Raw genomic sequence first — 16283 nt, 5'->3', positions numbered from 1 at the left:
CCTCACCCTCCCTGATTGAACTAACCTCGTTATCTCTAGCTTGCTTGCTAGCATATATATATACCTGCCCCTGGAAATTTCCACTACCTGCGTCTGAAGAAGTGGGTATTCACCCACGAAAGCTCACGCTCCAAAACGTCTGTTAGTCTATAAGGTGCCACAGGATTCTCTACTACAGTGTAAATCCACTGAAGTCAAGGTAAAAAATTACACAATGCAAGATCCAGATCAGGCCTCAGAGAGTTGTAATCTTCAGACACCTGTGATTTGCAGGTGGGTTTTTTAAAGCTTGTGGTCTAAAGCAGGACAGAGGCTGAAATCCTGCACTGAGGCAGCAGCAAGTGCCAAAAGGTCATAAAAACTCTTTTCTCCTCCTCACTGTCCCCAAGTGGGTGAAACTCTCTTGGGTGCAGCCGTGGTAGTGCTGGGAGGATCTGGGGAAGGCAGGCAGGACAAAGCCATGAACCATTCATCAGTGGTTAACACAAAGCCTTGAAAATAAGTGCTGGAGCTGGATGACGCAGTTCAGAAGCTGACGGCTCAGAATGGACAGAATGCCGGGTTGGTGCTGGTAATGGTGGGACTCAGAGTGGATGATAAATTGCAGGAGAATTAGCAATGGAAGGCTGTCAGAGAAAATAAATCTGGTACTGGGCTGTATTCAAAGGAGTGTGTTATGCATAACAAACAAGGTAATTATTTCCCTCTGCTTGACGCTTCAGCTTAAGCCCCAACGAGGGAACAGAATTGGGACCCCTCCGTGATTTTTAAAATACTTAGAGACAAATTCTGCCCTTGGTTACTCCTGAACAACCCTGCTGCCTTCATCTGGGTTACCTGGAGTTGACTGCGGGCAGGATTCCACTCCTTATCTCATTTAGAGGAGAGCTGAGAGGAAAGCAACAAAAGTAATGAAAGATGAGGAAACTAGGCACTGTCTGGGGAAATGCTAAGGGAGGGCCAGGCTCATTCTGCAGAAAACCAGGCTGAGAGGAGGAAATATCTGCTCGCAAGCATGATCAGGGGTGTTAGCGATGGAGCAGGGGGCAGTTATTTTCATTAATCAAGTGAGTCAAAAAGCAGATGCTCTGGCTGATGTTCTTGTACAGCAGGAACAACTTAGATTAAAGATTAGTGAAAATGTTGTGGTTTTAGAAGAGTTCTGCAGTGAGACAGATTGGCCAGGAGGACTGTGAAGCCCCCATTGCTGGAATGTATCAGATTGGAGACATGTCCTTCAGAAATGTTTTAGGGATAGTGCCACAGATTGTGCCAGCATGCAGGGCCATAGAGGAGGATTCCATATAATGGTGCCCTCTTCAAAGCTGTAACTAGAGAGATGAGGACAGATGCAGTGCACAGTCTATCACATTGTAAAGAGGAACAGCTCAAGGCAGCCACAACCTCAGTAGTGCTTGGGTGGATGGTTGTATAGGGCCAGCCCAGCCTGCGAAAGTGGGTAGTGCTCATCTGTGAAGGAGACATGGCCAGAGGGGCCCCAGACGTGACTGTTCAGCTCATTCTCTCATATGGCGCCCCAAATATAGACTATAGCTTCCTGCTATGTCAGCACCCTTAGGGCGAACATAAGAACAGCCATACTGGCTCAGACCAGAGGTCCATCTAGCCCAGTGTCCTGTCTTCCAACAGTGGCCAATGCCAGGTGCCCCAAAGGAAATGAACAGAACAGGTAATCATCAAGTGATCCATCCCCTGTCTCCCATTCCCAGTTCTGGGAAATAGAGACTAGGGACATCATCCCTGCCCATCCTGGCTAATAGCCATCGATGTACCTATCATCCATGAATTTATCTAGTTATTCCTTGAATCCTGTTATATTCTTGGCCTTCACAACATCCTCTGGCAAGGAGTTCCACAGATCAACTGTGCATTGTGTAAAAAAAAATACTTCCTTTTGTTTGTTTTAAAACTGCTACCTATTAATTTCATTTGGTGCCCCCTGGTACTTTGTGTTATGAGAATGAGTAAATAAAACTTCTCCACATCACTCATGATTTTATAGACCTCTTTCATATCCCCACTTAGTCAGCTCTTTTCCAGGCTGAAAAGTCCAAGTCTTACCAATCTCTCCTCATACGGAAACCGTTCTATACCCCAATCATTTTTGTTGCTCTTTTCTGAACCTTTTCCAATTCTAATATATCTTTTTGAGATGGGGCAACCACATCTGCATGCAGTATTCAAGATATGGGTGTACCATGGATTTATGTAGCGGCAATATGATATTTTCTGTCATATTATCTCTTTCTTTATGATATCCACATTCTGTTTGCCTTTTTGACTGCTGCTGCACAATGAGTGGATGTTTTCAGAGAACTATCTACAATGACTCCAAGGTCTCTCTCTTTAGTGGTAACAGCTCATTTAGACCTCATCATTGTATATGTATAATTGGGATTGTGTTTTCCAGTGTGCATTACTTTGCATTTATCAACACTGAAGAAGGCATCAGCAGTAACTCTGCTCCATCTGGGCAAACAGTCCTAGAACAGAAGGGGAGCTGCGCTGGCACAAAGATGTTTCACTTACACTTATTGGACTGGCACCAATGAAACTAGCCCCATTTTCTATGAAATAGAGCTAACTTCCTCCTTAACTGTCATGGAAGCTGAGTAGAACAAGAGTTAGACTGTAAACACTCACAGTATCTTTAGTCTGTAAGCTCCTCAGGGCAGGGTTCTGTTTCCCTCTGTCTGTGAAGCATCTAGCATGTCTCTGGCACTATATACGTGATGACGAATAAGGCCTGATCGTCACAGTGGCAATTATGGTAGCACTTACATGCCACAATTGAGATCAGATCCCCTTTGTGCTAGATGCCCTACAAACATATAAGAAGAAACTGCCTCTACCCTAAAGAGCTTATGCTCTAAATAGATGAACAGACAGAGGGTGGATGGGGAAACTGAGGCTCAGAGAGGCAAAGTGACTTCCTCAAGGTCGCACAGCAGGTCAGTGGCAGAGCAGGGAAAGAACCCTAGTCTCTTGATTCCCAGCAACTAGACAGTGCTTTGTCTGTCAGGATTTAAGTCTTAAGTATACTATTTCTGATATTAGCATGGACGCGATGTTTCCTAAGTTAAATACAGACTATTGCATGGAATTCTGCTACTGACTTCATTGTTTCTCTTACTGCTGCATGTGGCACAGATTTCAGTGCTGAAAAGGAATGCATACACATGTTGCTTTCAAACACTGAGGGTAAACTCTTGGCCCCATTGAAGTCAATGGGAGTTTTGTCACTAAATTGAATGGGGGCAGGAATTCACTCTAAAAATCAAGGACATGGATGTGTGTGCTAGTAAGGGGAACCAGATAGCTACTGCACATGCCCTGCTTGAGTCTGGATGGCCATCAAGTTTGTGGGCACTTTTATTTAATTATTCTACCAGAACATAAGAATGGCCATACTGGGTTGGAACAAAGGTCCATCTAGCCCAGTATCCTGTCTTCTAACTGTGACCAATGTCAGGTGCTTCAGAGGGAATGAACAGAACAGGTAATCACTAAGTGATCCAACCCCTGTCGCTCATTTCCAGCTTCTGACAAACCAGAATTTATGAAAAAAGGGACACAGAGTCCTCTGGCACCTTATAGACTAACAGATGTATTGGAGCATAAGCTTTCGTGGGTGAATATCCACTTCGTCAGACGCATGCTCCAATACATTGGTTAGTCTATAAGGTGCCACAGGACTCTTTGTTGCTTTTTAAAGATCCAGACTAACATGACTACTCCTCTGATTCTTGACAGGATTTATGGTTGAACAGTTGGACCCAAATAATTATGAAACAGCCAAAGTAAAGTTGAAGGGGAAATGTCAGGCATGAGAGGGCACTTGTCTGGGATACAGAGAGATCCTGTATTAGCATGAGAATTGAATAATATGTTTACAAGCCTGTTGTTTGAGTTAGCATGATCCATTTCTTCTCCGTGCCATGTACAAAGTTCATCGTTTCCACTTATTACATGGTGATGAACTGTGTTTCCCTGACAGAAATCTGAAATGTGTGCACTTCTGCACCAGCTCTGTTCTGTGGAACCTGTCCCATATTGCTGCTAGCTAATGCCGTCTCTTGAAAGCTTGTGTTGTTTTCATCTCTATTTGTTAGAATACATAGACTAGCTAAAGAAAGATCCAAATAAAATAATCTCACATTTGAAACATGCTTTCCCACTTGACTGGGAAGAATTTTGGCAAGGGGACATTCAGCAGAACTGAAAAGCCACCACATGTATTAGTGACAAAATGAAATACTTTTGTTCACAATGCATCACCAATTTGTGGAACTCACTGCCACAAGATCTAACCGAGGCTCAAAATTTTATACGATTCCAACAAGAATTAGGTATTTGTATGTATAATGAGAACATCCACAGTTATATTAGAGAGGATACCAGGGAGATCCATGTCCATGATTCTGGGCATGAAGCAATCACTAAGTTATGTGGGGAAGGAAGAGAGTGCTGAGCAGAAGAGTCTTCCTAGTGCCACTCGGTGGGTGGCAGGTTAATGTGATCTAGATTAACACCCTGGCTTGCCATGCCCCAAAGCTTTATACGGAAAACCCCTGAGACATTTTGTCTCAGTTGCTTCTAATCCTCCACCACAGCTCTCTGGTATTTGCCATATGAGACAAGCCAGGAATAAAACCAGTACATGGAAAATAAATTGGTTGTATTTTGCCTGTTCTCCGCTTCCCCTGGCAGTTGTTATGTCATTCAGCTCTGGAGCAGGAAGAGTATAATAGCCACTAGCCATTTCTGGGCCAGTTCTTCACCCCAGAGTTTCAAGAGAGGACTGACAAGGGCCTCTGCAGGATGGGGAGAAATTCTTCTGACATAAGAGCAATACATGGTCTTGCACTGCCCCCTGGTGGAACAGTTGTGCCAGGGTGGTGCTTAGAGCAGGAGGGTGCAGATCTCGGGTGGAAGGGGGTGTGCACATAGCACTCTGTACTGTGGTGGATTCTGGGCTGCAGAGCAGGCAACAGGCAGCTGAGTAAGATTGCCAGAAACTAGAATGGCCCTTGGAGCTATGCAGACTGACTCCATGGGCCACACCAGTCTCTGCTGCAGGCAGAATCCTGCAGTGTCCCCCGAGTACTTAAGTATATATTTTTTAAAGTATTCAACATACTTGTAGGTAAGCACTTTAAATCTTCTGTACATAGTATGTGTATTTAAATATAGTTTAAAAGTTCTTAAAGCATGTCACTTTTTTTTTTATCTGCAAATACTTTTTCAAACTCATTTTGTGAAACAGTCACATTCCTCCCAACTGTCACAGATTCTGGCTTGCCCCCAGAACCCACAGTCCTGACTTGGGAGCTTCAGATCTGCGTTCCAGCTGCCAGAGCTGTTTCACATTGACCCTGCTGTTGCACTAGCCAGGGAGAGTGGCAGCTCCACCCCTTTCTCTTCTGACTGGTCACTGCAATGGACACCTGGGAGCCTCTGTGGGGGGTAGGGTGGTGTCTTGCAGGGAATACAGGAGTTGAAAGTACTTACACTTGTACTTATAAATGCATCAGTACCATCTGCACCATTTCCATGTGTATAATACTTCCGTAATGGAGTGATTGGCTCTTATAGTTATGTCCCTTTTACCAGTGCTTAGGGTAACGCTGGAACCCAGGCAGTGCAGAGATGGCATAAAGCCTTCTTCCCCCTGTTCTGCATCTCTCAGGAGATGGTGTGCAGAATCTCTCCTTTTCATTGCATCCCTCACCACAGTGCAATGGATTGCATTCCACGGGCCTGCACCTGCAGTCCTTAGAGGCAAACCTCCCATGAGGACCAGCTCCTCAGAGACCATATGGAAGCCTTTGCCATTGTTTGCCTACACCCACAGTTTAAAATTTCACTACTCTTTGTAATAAGTCTATTGTATCTCATATTTTTTCACTGAGAGTTTTTTAAAGTTAAATTTTAAGAATAGGTTAAATTAACATTAAAACAGTTACAGGGATGATACTGAGAGGAGCAAGGCAATTTGGTTACAGCTGTCAGAACACCTGTATCCTGACTATCACAACTATTGGAAAGGAATACACGGCATCGCATCCCAAACAGCCCGGTTGGTGACATAATACATAGGAAGGCGGACTGCACACCTTGAAAAGAAGATGCCAGCCTTCTAGCTGCTGGGTCGTGAGTTCTTTGGAGACAGAGTGCCTTTCTTGAAGCCATCGTTTCTAGGAGAACCTGAGTAGGCACCAAGTTCTGAACAAATGGATTCGGGTCAATTTCTCTAGTGATTCCTGTGAGAAGCTATGCGGGGACTCTGATTCCATCACATGAAGATATTTGGAACTGATTTTCCGGAGCGTTGAGTGTCCATAATTCCAGCTGAGGTCAATGAGAGTTACGGATAATAAGCACCTCAGTAAACCAGGCCCATAATGGGCTCAGTTGCATCACTTAGCTACAGCCCTGCCAGGGAACTGATACAGGGCCACACCACTCAGTGGAAGCTCTATAAGGGAGTGATGCATAATCCTCTCTGCTGTTATGGGGCACACACGGCAAGCATCCCTTGTGATGTCACAGTGTGCACCCCTCTCTCTGTATATCCAAGAGGGAGCACGACCCTGCCTTTTCCCCAGTCACCTCTGTCCCTTTTGGAGTGGCTTGCTCCCCAGGAGTTGCTAGAAAGGAGGAGACACTGCAGCAGTAAGAAGAGCACAAAGGGCTGCAAGGGTGTGGAGACACCACAAGAAAAGGCTCTTTGCAAATCCATTCAGCTCAGCAGACAGGCTCAATATAAGTAATGCAGTGTACGGTACTAATGTTTTATCATGTTCAGCATGGCTGGGTCCAGTCCTGCCAGGTGCCAAACACCTCCCTCCTGTTTTCTCCACAGCACTCTCCCCTCCTGTGCATGTAGTTGCTCAGCACTCCTGAATACTAGCCCATTTGGTTAGTGCCTAAATATGGACGTTGGCACCTAATTTTAGGCACCTGTATTTCAAAGCATTACCCAGTGCTTTGGTCATACTCAATATGTTTTGATGACTAGATGCGGTGAATGCTGGCGAGGCTGAAAAGTAACTCATTGATTCCCTCCGTGTCTTGCTCTCAGGATCCAAAGACACAGCCAGATTTCTACGGAAGTTCGGAATTCCGAGTACCTCACCAGCATGCCCCCTCTGCCGGCTGAATGCCTAGACATTGACGGGGATGGGAACACAGTCCCTGTGATTTTTGAAGACAGATATGTGGACTTCCCTTACAAAAGTGAGTAATGCCCCTTGGGCTGTGCCCTCAGTGCATCTCACAGGCAGTGCAAGGGCAGGGCTGCTCCCAAGAGATTGCAAGGAGTGGTCTGGGTGAGTCGGTAGGTTCACATACCCTTAGATGCTCCTGAACCAGTCCTCCAGTGTGGTGTTAGAGGGCTTTATGGTTGTTCCAGGTCCCATCTTTAAAATGAGGCATAAAACCAAGGTTTTCCCTATTACTTGTGGTCACTAACGATTCTATAGAACTTCTCACTAGGGTTGGGGCATGTTTTCTGGTCAGGTTTCAATGTTGTATGAATGATTCTGTTTATGGTACCTAATGTCCCCTGTTGTTTCAGTAGATTATAGAGTGGCCGGACAGCAAATGTGAAAAATCGGGATGGGGATGGGGGGTAATAGAAGCCTATATAAGAAAAAGACCCAATGACTGTCCCTATAAAATCAGGACATCTGGTCACCCTAGTAGATTACAATATATACACTCCCTGTTACTTAGACAGTTTATTTCTATGAGGTGTTTCTGTTGTTTTTTAAGATTAACAGTTTAATTCCAAGAACTGGAGGCAAAATCTGAAACAACTCCCTGGAGCTTTCATTTCTGCCATTGAGGGAAAATAAGGTGGTGGTTTTCATTATTAGAGTGACATCTAGTGGTAGGAAAATCCTTTATAAAATATTTCATCTTTAGCTTACTGGGACATGAAATCTAGAGAGGTTATAAAGGAAGCTATTTATTGGCACTAATACTTTTTTTTGTAAGGTACTAAGATCTGTGGTTTTATTTTACAAAAAGGTATCTGTAATTCTCAATTTTCCTCGACTTTTTACAAAGTATTTAAAAGGAATTTTTTTTAAAAAAAAAAACCTATCGGTGTTGCAGTTGGTCACACTGTAATAATATAGGGCTGAATTTCCAAGAGCATCCACTAGTTTTAGGACATCCAAGTTGCCTGATTTGGGGAGGTACTTAGCACTCACAGCTCTAAGTGATTTTAGTTTAACCATGTAGTGAGTGTAACAGTTAACAGTGAATGCAGCTTAAAGAATGTTGGTCAGGCATGTATATGAACGGCATGTACATGAGAGGGTGTGTGTGTGTATAATCACCTACAAATATTTTGATTCCTTATATAGGCCATGAACTTTTTTTCCCTTTCAGGTCGAAGTGTGGATGTTTTCCCAGCTCTTGAGGTTCCTGAGATGAACGGTACACAGATGGACTTAATAAGCAACAAGGAGGCTGTTGCATCAAATGATGACATTGCATTAGCAAAGGGAGATTTCAGGAAAGATACTCTGTTAATACATACAGATAAAATAAATGGAAATGCCTCCTGTATCTACAGCGATATTTCGCTTGATCCTTATACAGCTAAAGCTTTGACTCAGCACTCCACATCTCAGGCTTGTACAGTCAAAAAGGAAGTCCAGAGGAAAACGGATGTATCCCATGAAAATACATCAGTTTCAAGTAAGGAAATTGTTTCTGGCTTGGGACCAGGCCTTTTAAAACACAAAGCCGAAGGCTTCCAAACATCAGTGGACATTTCATTAAAAGACGATAGACTTGCTATCGGTGTTACATGCGTGGATATGAAACCTACCAGTAAGGATTCCCAAAAAAGTGAACCCACATTAATCATTAGTGCTCTGGGTGACAGCGGAACTAGTGGCCTCTTACACAGCACTGAATTAAGTAAAGCAGCTAAAACTGATAATTGTGAAAATAGTCTCACTTCAGATGAACTTGCATTAAATGAACTAAACAGTCCTGAAAAACCAGTGGATCAAGACAACAAGGTTCTGTTACCAGTTTTGAAAGCGTTACCAATCAGTACTTTGGATTTATTAACGCAGACAACAAAAGATGCCCTGGAAGTGAAGTCATTTGTGAAGGAGCAAGGAGTCGAGGAATGCGAAGAGTTTACCCTGACGTCAGGGGTCATAAAGAGATCTTCATCAATAATATCCGACTCGGGCATTGAAAGTGAACCTAGTTCGGTGGCTTGGTCCGATGCGCGTAGCCGGGCTTTGGAGCTTCCCAGTGACCGTGAGATGCTGCAACAGCTGGTCTGGAGGCACACCATACACAGAAACTCCCTAGAGGGTGGGCAAACAGAAAGCAATACAAGCTTGCCCAGTGGGATCCAAGCATCGCTGACATCAATTAGCTCATTGCCATTTGAGGAAGAAGAGCGGGAAGTAGAACTTACAAAGCTGACCAAGTCCATTTCTGCACCACAGATCAGCAGCCCAGAGGAGCCCACAGACACGGTAGGTGTTTCCAAATGCGATAAAGCAATCTTGGAAGTTGCAGAAAGGCCCTTGAAAAGCTACATGGAAGTGACATGCAGAAGCATAGAAATAGCAGGAAATTTTTCTGACTACCAGACTGCCAGGGAAAGTGAGCAGTCAGAACCAAACATCGCCATAGGAGAGCATCCTAGCGCTGCTGTCAAACAAGGTAACAGCAGCGCTGAGCTACCAGAAGAAGTGGAAGATAAGGAAGGTTTGGCAGAAAGAGATTGCAATTTGGAATATGCAGGACAACCTGTCAATCTAAAGCAGCACAGATGGGATACCTCTGAATGCCAGGCAGTGCAGAGAAATGAGGAGCGCAGCTTGGGAACACTGAGTGTCATCACGTACTCGGAGCATAGTAGCGTGCAGTGCGGTGCATGTAGTGAGGATCTGAAAGATGCACTTAAACCTGTACCAGAAAGGTTGAAAATAAGTCAAGACTTTTATTCCAGTGCTAGCACACCAGACGTCGAGGATTTCTCACGTGGCCTGAGCCAGGTACCAGATTTTTGCTACACTGTTCCAGCCTCATCAGAGACATCGACTGAATTTGGTTCAACGAGAGGAGAGTGTGGTAGCCCCATTGCCAGTGAAACCATGATGTCATGTGAAGAAATGCAGGGCTTACAAGAAATTGAACTCGACGACTCATCTGCACTGGTGGATTCTGCTCCCGTACCTTATTGTGCCGAATATCCTCAGGAACCAGACAGGGTGGAGCATCGGCTTGTGGCTAATGGCAGCACTGGCTTTCACTCTGTTGCCACAGAGGGGTTGGCACTGGAGAGTCGAAAGGCCATTGAGGTGGTTAACCTGTCTGTTTCTTGCACAGCCACGTGTCTTCCCTTTTCTTCTGTGCTCAAAGAGACTCCTGCCGTGGTTGGCTTCTCTTCAAAGCAGGCTGCTTTCCCTATCACACGGCAGCCATTAGGCTCCTTCAGTGTTGTCCCCTGCAGTTCAGATGATGTGGAGGAAGAGGCCAATGAAAGGATGCTTAGGTAAGACTGTCTAATGGCTTTCTTTATTAGTGCTCCAGTCACACCTAGAGACCCCAGCTGAGGTCAGGTCCCCACTGTGCTAGTCGCTGTGCCAACGCACATTAAGAGCCGATCTCCACCTTGATGAGTTTACAGTATAACTATTCCAGACAGACAAAGGATGGGAATGGGCTGTAACATAACCCCCATTGTACAGATGAGGAACTGAGGCACAGAGAGACTAAGCGACTTCCCCAGGGTCTTGCAGGGACTCTGTAGCATTTCTGGGAACTCGGATCCCTGAATCACAATCTCCTGCCTTAGCCCATCTTTCCTGTCCCCTTACTTCAGGATATTTTGGGTTGATTGCCTAGCTGACACCACAATGTGCAGCACATCACAGAGGTTTCCATTATGTTTTGTGTCCTGTGCTGTGCTGGGAGAATATGGGCGCACAGGTAGTTATCTTAAAACACTGAGGTGGATAAGGGCTAGACTCTTAAAGGGGGTGTGCTCTGATTCCTGACTTTGTTTGGGTTGTTCATCAAACTCTCTAACCCTCTGTTTAATTTTGGAGCCACATAGTGACAGAGTTTACTGTTATGTATTATACTGTACTCTCTGGCTTTATAGCTGTCTCTGCTGTCATCTCCTTCTCCAGGTGAACCATGGTTGTCAGGCTTTTAGGCCCAGATTTGACAAAGCCCTTAAGTTTGTGCTTAAAGTTAAGCACATGCTTAATTCCTTCTCTGGTCAGCCAAGGAGTGCTTAAGTGCTTTGCTGAATCCAGGGCCTTAAATCCCATAGCGTAAGACTTAGATTGTGACTCCCTTCCTAACTTTTTGGCAAGCAAAAGTTTCTGAGCAGCCCCGCTGACTTCAGTAGGATTACTTGTGTGAGTAAGTGCTCCCCAGTGAATGGATGGTCACAGTCTTGCCCCAAGACTGAAGCGGATGTGTCCCAGCTTGGCTCTGGGACATTACCTTTGGTGCTTCCATGCATGGCTTGATTCTCAGAGATACTGAGCCTCTCCCGCTGAGTCCAGTGGCTGTTCAGTGTGGACTTAGGGGCCAAACCAGAGGCCCCAGAACTAGGAAATGTTAGTCTAGCTGGAGGGGCACTTACTTGCTCTTAGCTGATTCATGTCTGGGTCAAAGCTACTATCCCTTTTCATGGGATACAAATTTGCATCCATTTGTGCAACTGTCTGAGGGGATAGGAGAAGGAGGTCAACTCCTTGTCTGTTTAGCTTAGATTTGTTTGTTAATGTCTGTCTAGTAGCTCTGCCGGGTAGATCTGGACACCACATTTTCTGCAATACAGCTATGTATCCTTGCCAGTCGTGATTCTGCCTGTTAGGGTGACCAGAAGGTTCTTAGCAGCAAACCCACTTTGGACTCTAGCAGGTGAGGTACCACTGGGAGGATCTTTCTCACTCCCTTTTGAATCACAGGCTATCTACCCGCCCACCTGACCTCCCTTAGTCACCCTAACCCAGAGGACAGAGTATACAGGCCTTCACCTGCAAAGGGAATGTATTGTAAGTGCTCATTCCTAGTTTAAAGGTTTTACTGTTGAACATTCAGTTCTCTGTGTGATTAATTAGTGTATTTTCCAGTTTTTATCAGGCCAAAGAAAAGTTTAAAAAAGAACTGAAGATTGAAGGATTTCTGTACAGTGACTTATCTGTACTAGCTTCTGATATCCCATATTTTCCACCAGAGGAAGAGGAAGAAAATTTGGAAGATGGAATTCACCTGGTTGTCTGTGTCCATGGACTGGATGGTAAGGCCCGAGAGAGATGCTGTGTGGAATTGCCTCATGGAGTGTATTCATATTAAAAAATACAGAAGTTGAGATCCTCAGCTGGTATAACTCAGCATAGTCCATGGGTGTCACTTACATCAGCCAAGGATCTGGCCCATAGTATGTTGGTTTGTCTAACGTTGCTGGAAAGGATCTGAGCAGAAATTCTAACATTTACTCCACAAACGCTTTTTATTACAAAATGGAGAATTTTGACAGATTTGTGCTCCCTAAACCCAGTAAAATTGTCAGCCCTTTCCTTGTCATTTCACAACTGTCCGATCATTTAGCAAAACATCATCGAGCGGGAAAAAAAACTTGGTTTAAATGCTGTCGCTGAAGGAGAGAAGGTGGCTAGCTCTGGGGAAGGTGAGTATTGTTCACCGTATATTCAGCAAGCAAAGACACAGGAAGGCTGGATTGTGTGCACGTCACAGTGTTTGGGCACAGTGCCACAGTGGATACATTGTGGCTCAGACTCACCCCTTGGGGTCACAATGTGTCCTCGGTCTTCCCTGTTCTGCTTGGGAATGAAAGGGAGTTATTTGCCATCGCTTTTAAAAGAGCAGCTTATTCCCCCATCTCTGCTGGCTAGCTAATAGGGGGTGAAGTGACAGAGGTATCGGGATTCCTTCTTCCTGCCAGTTCCCATCCCTTCACTTCCCAGGGAACATCTGAAGCACCTGCAGCTAAGATCTAGAGAGCCCTCAGGCAGCTGCAAAGTTTGTGGGGATTCCTGTCCCACTGCTGCTCCCCTGCATGGCTGTGTCAGGGCTAACCGTAACATAGTGAGCCGTCAGGCACAGCCGCACTTACCGCGACAACTCCAGGGACAGTGTTGAGATCTGAAAAGAACATAGTGAACAGAATCTGTCGTCTTTACCCTACTGTGAAATGATATCTCTTATCAAGTACTGTTTCTTTTTAGGGAACAGCGCAGACCTGCGACTGGTAAAGACTTTTATAGAACTGGGACTCCCTGGTGGAAAGCTGGACTTCCTAATGTCTGAAAGAAACCAGGTAATACAGGGCCAGTTTGTTCCCTGCCCCCCACTTTGCATGCCCCACAGTCCCATTGAAGTCACTGAAACTTAGCCCTTGCAGAGCAGATATCAGGAATTGTACATTTCAAAGGCTTAGGGCCAACACCTACACATCTTCGGGAAAAGGCCCATTGGGAGTTTTGTGAGGGATGCAGGATTTAGCCTGCGTATCCTGCATCAAATCCCATTCAAATCAATAGTATTTTTCCCCATTGGAAGGCAGCTGTTGCTAGCCCGATCCTATTGCCACTGAAGTTAGTAGTAAACTGTCGATTGGCATCAGTTGTCCAAGGATCAGACCCTCAGAAAGGAGATAATTAAAAACATCATGTTAAATGGCAAGTACAACAGTCTGATGCATCTATCTATTGTATGATGTGCAAAATTATGCAGAACGAAAAGAAAACAGCCAGCCTGGTGATGTTAATTCTAAGTGCTCAGAAGGATGCTATGGTCTGCTTGGGGGAGTTGGTACTGCTGGTTTCAGCTAAAGCATCAAACAGTTCTTTCCTTTGTGTAGTATATTGTGATTTATTTGCTTGTATGATAAAGAAATGCCCTCCAGGAAAGCTAATCCATTGCCTGTGCAATGCAGAGCAGCAGAAATGAACTCTGTGCTCTGCCCTGCATGCATGTGATGCAGCATATTTAGTTACGTAAAGGGCCACATTGATAAACAGAGCAAGGATTTCAGTGTCCGGTCAAAAGCATTCATCTGTTCTACCGGGAAACTTTAGGGCAAAATGTTCCAAATTTGCTTTGCAGTGCAGTTCTCTTACCCAAAGGCAGGTTGCAACTGAACCACCTGTGTTCTCACCCTGTTCAAGTTCCTGTTGATGTCAGTAGCCATTCTCGGAATACCAAATGCATGGAAAGCAACATTCATGAGGATAATATTTTGCCTGTTTGCCAAAGGCTCTCAGTGCACTTCACAAACATGAAAGAGTTCAGCCTTACAGCACCTCCGTGCGTGGTGAGGCAGCAGCATCCTCACTTTATAGTGTGGGAAACCAGAGCACAGCAAAGCAAGCAGCTTGCTGCAGGTCACAGAGCAAGTGCAGGGCAGAAATAGGAGCTGAACTCCTGACTCCTCCTGCTGTGCTTTTAGCCACCATATCCTCTTTCCTCCCTGCAACAGAGAGCCATATGGAGACTGTAACAGATCCACAGTGCGAGCTGTCTAGCCACTTTTTGCCTTACAGGGAAAAATGTGAATCTATGTCATTTGGAAAGGCACTGAAGTGATATTGAAGGATGGAAACACAGACGAGTGAAATAGGAGGATTCTGTGTGTGTTGTATCTAGGACTTACACTTGGGGTGGTGTTTTTCCACTTGTAAATAACCTACAAGATTCAAGATAATGAGCTTAGGAGGAAATCATTAATTATCGATGCAGACAAAACAAACAGGCAGGAGGTTAGTCGACTGTATTTAGTTTATGAGAACATTTATTTTAAGGCAGCACTGGAAATAGGAGACGCTCATGTTCTCTTTTGCAAGAGCTGCAATTAGTGAAATGAATTTTGTCACAGAAGCATTAATTACTAGATATGTTTTTCCTAAATATCTGTTCCAACACTTGATGATTATTTCTCTGGCATCTCATTAGTTTTGAATGTGTTTAGAGTCCTGACACAGTTCTAAACAAGAATATTCTCCTGCAGTTCTGTAGACTAGAAAATTTATTGTTTGTTTTGTTGTATCACAAATGGCAGTATTACCAGGGTTAATAAATAACTTAAATACCCTGCTGATACTCACCATGCTACTGATTAACTGTCAAACACCACATGGTATTGTGTAATAGCAGCATAAAATTTTTTTGATAAATTTGTTAGGGTCAGTTTATAATACTATAGACTAGTCTAGCATGATAACCCACTACATCCAAAATGCTAAAGTTGGGACTGGTCTACAGTAGGAACTTCCATCAATATAGCTGCGTCTCTCAGGGCTGTGAAAAATCCACACCCCTGAGAAACATAGTTACACCGACCTAACCCCCGGTGTAGATAGTGATAGGGAGACAGAAGAACTCTTTCTAGCTACCACCTCTTGGGAATTACCTATGCTGACTGGAGAACCTCTCCCATTGGTTAGGTATCGTCTACGCTTTAGGTTTTGTCTACACTAGCACTTTTGTCAGCACACCTCTGACTAATAGAAGTTTCACTGACAAAAGCACTGATGTGAACAGCGCTGTCAACAGGAGATGCTTGCCTGCCGACATAACTACCACCGCTCGTTAGTGTAGACATAGCCTGAAGTGCTACAGCAGGACACCTGCAGCTGCGCTAGTGCAGTATCTTACATGTAGAGATATGCTTCGTCTCCTACAGAAGTGGGCTGATAGTCAGAGGGGTTGAGCATCTGCAGTCCCCTCTGATCAAAACTCCAGTCGCTTTACGAACCCTAGTCTAATAATATTGGCCTAAGCAACTTGTGTGTCGTTACTGTCATCCTTACTGTGCGGTTCTACTACATAAAATAACTATGTAAAAAGGGGGTTGTCTTACTGAACAAATCTGATCACTTTGTGTGTTCAGAGTCATGTCCCTTTTAGAGACTAAAATGAGTTTGTATGCCTTTACTCCTGTTAGCCCTGCTGAGCCAATGCAGCTAGGAGAGCATGAGCTGGAATATATTCTTCCTTCTGCATCATCAACAGACTTGCTCACTATGTTACAACTAGTTACACCCATGTAAACCCCCGATGGCAGTCGGCTTCCACAAATGTCAATATGGGCAGTATTTGGCCTGTAGATCCTTCATTACAGTTAACGATGTATAAGAAGGAAGGAACCAGCCTGAGTGAGTTTGCACCATTAGTCCTGAAGGGGGAAAATATCAAATCTGTTTGCTTGCAAACTGAGCATATTTAATATGGAATCA

At 44.5% G+C, this 16283-nt stretch overlaps 1 protein-coding gene across 1 annotated transcript in view; it reads left to right on the top strand.

Moving 5' to 3' along the window:
* Positions 1–16283, top strand: part of FAM135B (family with sequence similarity 135 member B) — a 380275-nt gene that overhangs the window by 355037 nt on the left and 8955 nt on the right. Inside the window, exons 11-14 of the mRNA XM_075062034.1 lie at positions 7106–7260; positions 8422–10561; positions 12159–12325; positions 13275–13366. Of these exons, the coding sequence (XP_074918135.1) occupies positions 7106–7260; positions 8422–10561; positions 12159–12325; positions 13275–13366 (2554 nt within the window). The remainder of the gene's footprint in view (positions 1–7105; positions 7261–8421; positions 10562–12158; positions 12326–13274; positions 13367–16283) is intronic.

Source organism: Chelonoidis abingdonii, chromosome 2, assembly GCF_003597395.2.
Source record: "Chelonoidis abingdonii isolate Lonesome George chromosome 2, CheloAbing_2.0, whole genome shotgun sequence".
Classification (NCBI taxonomy): Eukaryota; Metazoa; Chordata; order Testudines; family Testudinidae; genus Chelonoidis; species Chelonoidis abingdonii.
Note: the sequence above shows the minus strand (reverse complement) of the source record. Positions and strands in the feature narration are given on the sequence as shown.